General features: G+C 46.5%; 1 protein-coding gene across 1 annotated transcript; it reads left to right on the plus strand.

The window, feature by feature from the left end:
• Positions 1-1269: 1269 nt before the first annotated feature.
• CLPP (caseinolytic mitochondrial matrix peptidase proteolytic subunit) lies at positions 1270-9226 on the plus strand. Its single transcript, XM_081895070.1, has 7 exons — positions 1270-1337; positions 2712-2813; positions 3529-3600; positions 5941-6037; positions 6209-6396; positions 6986-7091; positions 8752-9226. The coding sequence occupies exons 1-7, from the start codon at positions 1320-1322 to the stop codon at positions 8919-8921; spliced, it is 753 nt and encodes a 250-aa protein (XP_081751196.1). The 5' UTR covers positions 1270-1319; the 3' UTR covers positions 8922-9226.
• Positions 9227-10294: the final 1068 nt, after the last annotated feature.

Raw genomic sequence — 10294 nt, forward strand, 5'->3', positions numbered from 1 at the left:
TATGATTGGATGCTGTGAGACACTCAGCAGTAAACATTTATTTACATTGTTATCATTATAACTCATTTATAGTCATGACAAAACTCAGGTTTTTTTAAAAACACCAACACGCAGAATATAATCTAAATCAATGCAGAAGCTACTACCATTACTCTTGCACAAGCTTTATTGATATAAACCTCAAAAATGTATTTCGCATAGTTAAGTTTTTACCTCTATCTTCAGTATATTTTATTTGATTGCTATGACTAGTGGCTGAGGCAAATAAAGATTCTTCCGATCTGATCTTGCACAAACTTATCGTTTGTGCAATTTTTTCTGTCTCCAAAATATAAATGCTAGAAACTTGGTGGAGGAAGTGGAAACAGGAAGAAGGACAGTGTGTGACAGACCTCCATCCCCACCTGGAAATGTAAGGTACCCCTTTGCGGTATGTTTTTTTTTACCTCTTTTTCTGTAGCTAACAGCAATGTCACCATCTGTAGACATTTAATGTGAGTGGCTAAAACAAAGTCAACAACTTTCGGGTCTTCCTTTAAAAAAATCTCAACAACTTTCGGGTTGTCCTGGTTTTTATTTTTTGAAATATGGCAACCCTAAAGGCACATTGGCGTTAGAGGAAATTTATGTGCATGCCATGAGACGCCTCACTCGCTCTTTTTTGCAGATCCCATCGCTATTGAAGGCACAAGAAGGGACCGCTGCCGATCTTAGCCGCCTCTGATTTTCCTCTTGCCGTGCACTTATTTTTTTAAATCCCGTTTGCTTAAAAATGAATGAATGAATGCAGGGCCGGATTTAAGTTTGATGAGGACCAGCTGTCCTTTGTCAACAACAATTTGTCGCTGTTTTTTGTGTTGAATATATGCTGTATGATATGGTAATTTATGGACCTAATAGGTATCTAAAGCCATTTGCACATAACAAAATATGTATTTTTATCAAAGTAATTGTTGACAGGAAATACAAACAAGAAAAAGTATATTAATAGTGAAATTATTATTATTACATCCAGGTTTTTTTTCCTTTAAAAACCAAGCTATAGCTTGTTTAGCTTATACGTAAATCCGGCACTGAATGAATGACGCTCTTTAGAGCAGCTTAATACTAAAACCGCTTTTAAAAAACCCCAAACAAAGCAAAAAGCACCGGTACCTAAATTGTAAACTACATTTCCCATGGTGCACTGCGGCGGCGTTGCAACCCCGGCACCTCGGCCATCATCACGTGATTCGCGTGCAGTATTCTTGTTCTCCCCCCCCACTTTTTTTTTAAACCACGTGGGACGGTGGAAAGCAAGAAAGACCTTCCGGGGCAGCATGTTGCAAAGGATAGTGGTGAGGGGCAAGTGCACGTGGGTGGGGCTTGGAGGGTGGGTGCATCAGGGACTGTGGGTGCAGTAGTGAGGAGGGGGGGCGGTGGAAGGGGCAGCCCCCACCCCACCCCGAGAGCCACCCCTTGCATAGATTTCTCCTGCCTCAAGCGCCTCCTGGAGCTCCCACCCGCCGGTCTCCTGAAAAGCAAGGAAGCGATCCGAGCCTTGCACCCGCGGGCGGAGCGCCTCCTTTTCCACAGCTGCTCTCTAGCCTCCTCTGCAACCTCAGAGGCGGAATATGAAGGCGGGGGTGGCAGCACCTTCCTCAGCCTTTTGCCCTCCTCTCCCATAGTCCAAGGCCCCTTTAAACTGGAAGTGCCATTTGAAGCTGCTGCGGGGGACAGATGTTGAACAGACTTAATTTGAATAATAATAATAATATTTATACCACAGCTGCTGATCAGAAGGTTGGTGGTTCGAATCCCCGTGACGGGGTGAGCTCCCATTGTTCGGTCCCTGCTCCTGCCAACCCAGCAGAGCACAGAAACGCCGTTTACCTTCCCGCCGGAGTGGTACCAATTTATCTACTTGCACTTTGACATGCTTTCGAACTGCTAGGTTGGCAGGAGCAGGGACCGAACAATGGTGATTCAACCCATTGCAGGGATTCAAACCGCCGACCTTCTGATTGGCAAGTCCTAGACTCTGTGGTTTAACACCCATAGCACCACCTGTGTCCCTATTAAAAACAATACAGCGTTTTGCTTTAGTTGAGATTCCTTGCATTGCAGGGGGTTGGACTAGATCAGGCTTCCTCAGACTCGGCCCTCCAGATGTTTTTGGCCTACAACTCCCATGATCCCTAGCTAGCAGGACCAGTGGTCAGGGATGATGGGAATTGTAGTCTCAAAAAACATCTGGAGGGCCGAGGTTGAGGAAGCCTGGACTAGAGTTGGGGTCCCTTCCAACTCTGTGCTTCTTTGATTCTAATCACCAAACGCAAAGTGTTGTCTTCAAAGACAAACTCATGGGGATATATGCTAGCCTGCCATGCAAGTGCGACAGCTGGTTGCGCTGTGTGTCAAGTGTTTCAAATGCACAAAAATAGACTGATGGGTACGTGTTGCTGTTCTCTCATGAAAGTAGAATGCCACACCTTTCTTTGGCTTGGCATTCCTGCTGAGACCTTCCTCTACACTCACAGGTGCTAAAAGCAGCGTAGTCTCCTCCTTTTCCCTCTGAGCATGAGGGAGCATTGATGAATGTGGCAGTGAATTTGAAAGGGTGTTAATGAAAATGCTGAACCTTAGATGGAGGATCGCAGAGGAGCTGCTGGTGGTTATTGACAGGGGTGAGTGTCTGTCTGTTTGGTAACCGGCCTTCTCTCTGCCTGCAGCACCCTTTGCGGCTGGGAAGCCACGTCCTCTCTGTGGCTCGGAGCTTGCACCAGTCTCCCCGGAGTCATATCCCTCTCATTCCCATCGTAGTGGAGCAAACGGTAAGCACAGGGGAGGGGAGGGAGGTACTCCTCTATCAACATATTTTTGGGAAAGGGAGCAGACTAGGAATTGCAAAGTCTGAAATCACTTATAACAGGTGGTTGTGGCAGCTGGCAGTTAGCATCATGCTCATAGCAGTGATTTGTTGAGGGTTGTGCTATGTTGCAGGCCCATCGATGCAAAAACTGCAGAGACCTAACTACAAGCAGGTTACGTTTAATGCTATGCAATTGCATTTGAAGGCTCTTAAGAAAATTTAAGAATATGGACAGGGCTTTGTACATTGTGCTAGTCTTTTTGCAAGTGGAGGTTTCCTTCTGATGGCACAAATTATTGCCTGTTCATCTTTTATTATACCTCCCTAAGGGTGGATGCTATTTAAATTTTAATTCTTTTTGGTAATGACAGCCAAAGTGTCAGGGATGGAGTTTGTGGAGACCAGAATCACGGTGCAGCCATGTTTTAAATCCCCTAATTTATTTACGACTCTGCCTTCTGCCTTGGTTTTTATCAGCATGCAACTGTTCCAGTGCCCTTCAAAATGGCTTAACTTTGTTCTGCTCTTAGAACCATGCTAAAGAAAGCTTCCAGCAAGCTGTTTCCCTCGTATGAGACTGGAGGTCCTTCCCTCTGAAATATGCTGGGACTTTCCTCCTCCACTAGCACCAAATCCCAGGCCTTGAGGTACTTGTGCTGATCTTCTCTCTGTTTCAGGGTCGTGGCGAGCGAGCTTATGACATCTACTCCCGCCTTCTGAGAGAGCGCATTGTCTGTGTCATGGGCCCAGTAAGTACACAAACTCCTTCTGCAGCGAGGCAACTGGGTCCTCTGACACAGTGTGTCCATGTGTATTATTATTATTATTATTATTATTATTATTATTATTATTATTATTATTATTTTCCCCTGCCCATCTGGCTGGATTTCCCCAGCCACTCTGGGCGACTTCCAATAAAAGATTTAAAATACATTAAAACTTCAGTCATTATAAACTTCCCTAAACAGGGCTGCCTTCAGATGTCTTCTAAAAGTCAGATAGTTGTTTATTTCCTTGGCATCTGATGGGAGGGCGTTTCACAGGGCGGGCGCCACCACTGAGAAGGCCCTCTGCCTGGTTCCCTGTAACCTCCCTTCTTGCAGTGAGGGAACCACCAGAAGGCCCTTGGAGCTGGACCTCAGTTTCCAGGCTGAACGATGGGGGTGAAGACATTCCTTCAGCTATACTGGGCTGAGGCCATTTAGAGCTTTAAAGGTCAGCACCAACACTTTGAATTGTGCTTGGAAACATACTAGGAGCCAATGTAGTTCTTTCAAGACTGGTGTTATGTGTCCTCAGCGACGACACCCAGTCACCAGTCTAGCTTACTGAACCCAGAACGTGGCTATGAACTCAAACTCCTGGGGAACTCTGGGCATAATTCAGATAAATTGTTGGGTGGCGGAACATGGTCTGCTTGCACAAAAGAACTTCCCCTCCCTCCTCTCCCTGCATGCTTCCACACATCTTTTAAATCTGCACTGGAGATTTAAAAGGTGCCCTGGCCTAGCCACTGTGATCCACGGTCACCTCCAGACTGGATTATTGTAACTCGCTCTACGTGGGGCTGCCCTTGAGACTGACCCAAAAACTCCAGCGGGTGCAGAATGCCGCAGCGAGACTCCTTACGGGGTCTTCGCTGCGAGATCACATTCATCCGATGCTATACCAGCTGCACTGGCTCCCGGTGGAGTACAGGATCAGGTTTAAGGTGCTGGTTTTAACCTTCAAAGCCCTATACGGCCTAGGACCCTCGTACCTACGGGACCGCCTCTCCTGATATGCCCCACAGAGGAACTTACGGTCTTCAAACAAAAACACCTTGAAGGTCCCAGGCCACAGAGAGGTTAGGCTGGCCTCAACTAGAGCCAGGGCTTTTTCGGCTGCGGCTCCAACCTGGTGGAATGCTCTGTCACAAGAGACAAGGGCCCTGCAGGACTTGACAACTTTCCATAGGGCCTGCAAGCCAGAGCTGTTCCGCCAGGCCTTTGGTTAGGGCGCAGCCTGACTCCCTCCTTTGGCAACCTTTACAAAACTTTATGGTTGCCATCAATCTTGATTTTAATTAATTTTTATAATGTTTTTATAATGTTGCACTATTTTGGTGTCGTTAGCCGCCCTGAGCCCGGCTTTGGCTGGGGAGGGCGGGATATAAATAAAATTTATTATTATTATTATTTATTATTAGGAGAACCCCCCATTACATGTTTAGTGGGAGTGGGGGGAGTCCCATTGCATGAGTGGACCTCATTCCCTGAGTGCCTACCCCACTGACCTACACAGAATTCCACTCTCTGAGCCCTTGAAAAATATTTTTGAAGAGCTCTGAAGATTGTGGATAGGTGGTTAAATGTGCTTATAATGAGAAGAATTCAAGTGTACAGCATTTGTTCCATCAGTACAAGATTTTCAGCTTATCAGATGGAACCTCTTCTGCACATTGTTCTGGCGGGTTCTTTTGGATAATTAAATTCAAAGGGTTCCTCTAATTAAGTCCCTTGCATTATATTAACGTGCACCCTTTTGTCACTCTGGGCTGGTGGGATTCTCATTCCTGAATTCTGGATGGCTGCTTCTCAGACAAAAGCAGTTCTGGGGTGTTGGACTTGCTAATAATAATAATAATAATAATAATAATAATAATAATAATAATAATAATGTATTCTTTATACCCTGCCCATCTGGCTGGGTTTCCCCAGCCACTCTGGGTGGCTCCTAACAGGACATTAAAAACATGATAAAACATCAAACATTAAAAATTTCCCCAAACAGGGCTGCCTTCAGATGTCTTCTAAAAGTCAGATAGTTGTTTTTTTCCTTGACATCTGATGGGAGGGCGTTCCACAGGGTGGGTGCCACTACCGAGAAGGCCCTCTGCCTGGTTCCCTGGAACCTTACTTCTCGCAGTGAGGGAACTGACAAATGACCCTGAGAGGAGGACCTCAGTGTCCAGGTAGAACAATGGGGATGGAGACGCTCCTTCAGGTATACTTGACTTCAGGTATATATTGACTTGAGCAGGAGGTGGGCTTCCTGCAGCAAGGTGTTCCCCTGCTTCTTATCCACTGCCTTGCATTCCCCATCTACAGATTGATGACAATGTTGCGAGCTTGGTTATTGCACAACTACTTTTCCTGCAGTCGGAAAGCAACAAGAAGCCCATCCACATGTACATCAACAGCCCAGGTGAGAGGCAACGAAAAGCACAGAGTGACATCAGAGCAGCTTCCCTACAGAATCTTCTCTCTCTTACCTTATCCTTAGTGTCACCTGGGTGTTTAAAAAAAGAAATGGCTTAAGAAGGCATGCCGTGTCTAAATTTGGGGAGCACTAGTGACTTCTTGGTTCCCTCCGTAGGTGGTGCGGTAACCTCTGGACTGGCTATCTACGACACCATGCAGTACATCTTGAACCCCATTTGCACATGGTGTGTGGGGCAGGCAGCTAGCATGGGCTCCCTGCTATTGGCTGCGGGCTCACCAGGCATGCGCCACTCTCTGCCCAACTCCCGCATAATGATCCACCAGCCTTCAGGTGGGGCACGGGTAAGTCAAACCCTACTGCTGCTTTCTCTCACAGGGGCCACACCACCTTCTCTAGCCAGCACCCTATTTTGATGCTTCCCTGGGCAAATTGCTCCCCGGGACGTGGGACATGGGGTGTAGATCTTGTATCCATCCTCTGCCTAGGGGACGTGGGTCTAAACCACTGAGCCTCTTGGGCTTGTTGATCAGAAGGTCAGTGGTTCGAATCCCCGTAGTGGGGTGAGCTCCCATTGTTCTGTCCCAGCTTCTGCCAACCTAGCAGTTCGAAAGCATGCGAGTGCAAGTAGATAAATAGGTATCACTGCGGCAGGAAGGTAAATGGCATTTTTGTGTGCTCTATCACGGTGTCTCATTGCACCAGAAGCGGTTTAGTCATGCTGGCTACATGACCCGGAAAACTGTCTGTGGACAAATGCCAGCTCCCTCAGCCTGAAAGCAATATGAGCACCTTTGACTGAACTTAACCGTCCGGGGTCCTTTACCTTTACCTTTACCCATCTTCTGCATTCCCCAGTGCTCACTGGTGAGTGAATGACCTCAGCAGATGACAGGGTAACATTTTCCACTGACTCTGATTCCTGATTTCTAGGGTCAGGCTACAGACATTGCCATCCAGGCCGAGGAGATCCTCAAGCTGAAGAAGCAGATCAATGCCCTCTATGCCAAGCACACGAAGCAACCCCTGGATGTGATTGGTAAGAAGCATCGGAGCCAGAAGGTGGGGCAGGGAGACAAAACCTTGTGTGCCAGGGGAGATATCTAGTATTCGGTCAAGAGAGTGGGAGGCCATATGCTTGTTCCAGCCTCCAGTTTGGATCTGTTCCTTCTTGGACACCACTGCGGTGAGAAAGCTTTCTGAAGGCGCTTGAAGCCAAGCAAGTCTTAGCTTGGCCACCTGAGATCCACATGTATGTCAGCTTGAGTTCCATGGAGGAATAAAGGCAGGGTATAAACCAGAGAAGGGGAACCTGTGCCCCTTCAGAGATGTCAGCCTCAGCCAGTGTGATGATATGAGCTGTGGTCCAACAACCTCTGTGGGGCTGCAGATTCCCTTTGATGAAAAGGCGAATAAACAAATAAAACAAGAATTCCTTCCGTAATAACACAATTTCCTTTTAAAAATATATATTTTTAATTAAGATTTTCCCATGACAGCTAATTTACAACTAGAGAAGATGCAAATTGAATTACTCTTAAAAGTAATTCTTGGTCCTTATCACCCACAGAGGACAGTAACTCCTCCCAGCTCTCATCTGGGATCTTTTTTCTCTCCTCCCAGTCTTTCACCCTGGGAGACCGACATTTCTCTCTCACCCAGCACCCTCCGTCCCTGGTCAGCCTTGAGAGGTGCTGTCAGATGACTAATTGGGCTGGGGTGGGTTCAGGGCTGGACTTGTGCTGTTAGATTTATTGGTATTTTCTGGCATTTGTAAATTATTTTAGCTCTGGAACTGGACCCTAATTTAAACTGTACCGATGTTGTGTTTGTGCATTGATTCTATTATTATGTAAACAAATAATCCTGGAAGACGTAAGTAAGGGTTGATGGGATCCTTGCAGTGTCTAGCCATGGATGCTTCAAGTGCAGAATGGCAGTGGAGAGGGAAGTTGGGATGGAGCAGGGAGACTCTGAAAGCTTCCTGAACTCAGTAGGACTTTCTCCCTGGTATGTGGGCTCACACTTTTTGGTGTTTTTCCATGTTTATGTATTAAGCCTTTACCAAAAGCAATTATCACTCAGAGACTTTACGATGTCGAATTACAACAAGAAGACGCCCTACTCCCGGAGACGTATAGATGTTTAAAAGCTTGGCCTAATTTTGCAGCTGCCCCTTACTTAACTAACATCACTAACGAAGCTTATAGATGGGCTTTCTCTAGAGCCCGCTTTGAGGCAATGCCCTCAGCAGTGCTGTATGGCAAATTCACGTGGGTACCAATGCATGCACGTCTCTGCCCCTGTATGTCTAATAAGGTAGAATCTGTCACACACGTCCTTCTATTTTGCGAATTTTATAGTGAAGAACGAGTTCAACTTATTTTGCCGCTTTTATCAAAATTTATACCCCTACAACATTATTTGGAATCCTCCCCCGAAATTCTACGAAAATACCTTCTGGAAGACTCCTCAAGCTCAATATCATATGAGGTGGCCAAATTTTGCACCTTAGTAATCAGGAAGCATAAATCTCTTCTGTTGAATGGCACACTGTGAAGTTCCCTTGTGTAATCTTTTTTTTTCTGGTGTTGTTGTTGATTTCTTTTTGTTTGATCTTGTGGTGTTTAATGTCATTGGCTTTTGCCGCAAAGTAATTTAAAATAAATTAAGCCTTTACGTGTCTTTAACCCTCACAGAAGCTGCCATGGAGAGAGATCGTTACATGAGCCCAGTTGAAGCCCAGGAATTTGGCATCTTGGACAAGGTGCTTGTTCATCCTCCACACGATGGGGAAGATGAGCCAGAGCTGGTTCAAAAAGAGGCTCCTCCTGCCCCTGCTCCCACCTCTTCCTCAGCTGAACCCTGAGGGATCAACGACTTCCTCGGATGCTTGTCGTGTCAGGAATTATTTCTGCAGCGCCAGCACTCTGAAGTGAGGACGGTGTTACCTCCCCAGGCTGGTTGGTTGGAGTCCTTGGAATTGTTTGGGGATGTTTCCCCTTAGCAGGCCTTCTCTTAGCGGAGGGTCCCACAAGTAGCTGGCCAGCTGTGTTTACAGGAGCTGGTCTCTTTGCCATTTTCTCCTCAGCTGATCCAGTTTCCTTCTCGCTCCTCCAGTTGCACCATTGTATAAGAGAGTGATGTTTTTAAATTAAACTTAGACCTCTATGATGTGGGTGTTCTTTTTTTCCTTGGTTTTCTAACTGAAAGGCTATTGGCAGCAGATCTTGAGGTTCCCTCAACTTATGGGCCTGCTGTTTATATCAGGTAGAAGTCCCACAGTCCATAGCATAGGCTTGTGGGAGATAATTTTGCTGGCTGTTGCAGAATTGTGGCCCGGACAGTTTGCCAAAACATTATCTCTGCCAGGTAACCAAGAAGACTGTGTTTCCAACACCTTCCTCATAGACCTTGTCCTGCCATCTAGCTCTTCTGCAGCCAAACAATATGGAGGAGGCCCAGGATGGTCCTCAAACATCTCTATGCCACATATAATCATGGCTTTCATAGTTCTAGTTACAGGCAGGTAGCCGTGTTGGTCTGCCGTAGTCGAAACAAAATTTAAAAATTCCTTCCAGTAGGATCTGGTGACTTCTGTTTCAGTGTATCTGAAGAAGTGTGCATGCACACGAAAGCTCATACCAATAACAAACTTAGTTGGTCTCTAAGGTGCTACATGGCTTTCATACGCAGTGGTAACTGATGTATGCACAGATGTCTTGGCTTTGCCAGTGCAACACAATCACAGTCAAATGGGAAGCAAAATTAGGAAGGGCAGGGGAAGCCGATTGCTTCTTTCTTTGCTCTTACGGCGCCATCCTCCATTCTCCCTGCATGTAGCACATCACAGTGGAGAAGTGGTGACTAAAAAGGTGATTCTGCTTGCTTGGCTGCTGTCCTGCACGATGCAAGGAAGATTTTCCAGAGCTGCTGTAGAAGCTACTGGCCCAGAGGTGATAGATGGAAGTGTGAGTTGGGGGAGTTTGCTGCTGCGGCCGCCAAAAAGTATCTCCCCTCCCCCCAAGACAATCACACCAAACTCTTGCAAAAGATAGCTGATGTGCATGTTCAAGAGCAAAGATTTCCAGAGAGAATGGAAAGCGGATATCTCTGCAGGACTCAGAACACTAGGGGGTGGTTTGCGACCGGGATGAGGAGCAGTCCCAGGGTTCGCATGGGCACCCATCACTGAAAACTGCCCTTTTAATAATCTGCTCAAATCAGCAGGAGTGTGTGTGT

Source organism: Podarcis melisellensis, assembly GCF_964234715.1.
Source record: "Podarcis melisellensis genome assembly, chromosome: 17".
Taxonomy (NCBI): domain Eukaryota; kingdom Metazoa; phylum Chordata; class Lepidosauria; order Squamata; family Lacertidae; genus Podarcis; species Podarcis melisellensis.

Coding starts and splice junctions, on each gene's coding strand:
- CLPP (XM_081895070.1), top strand. Junction 3,601..5,940: donor TTGTCTGTGTCATGGGCCCA/GTAAGTACACAA, acceptor CCCCATCTACAG/ATTGATGACAATGTTGCGAG. Junction 6,397..6,985: donor AGCCTTCAGGTGGGGCACGG/GTAAGTCAAACC, acceptor CCTGATTTCTAG/GGTCAGGCTACAGACATTGC.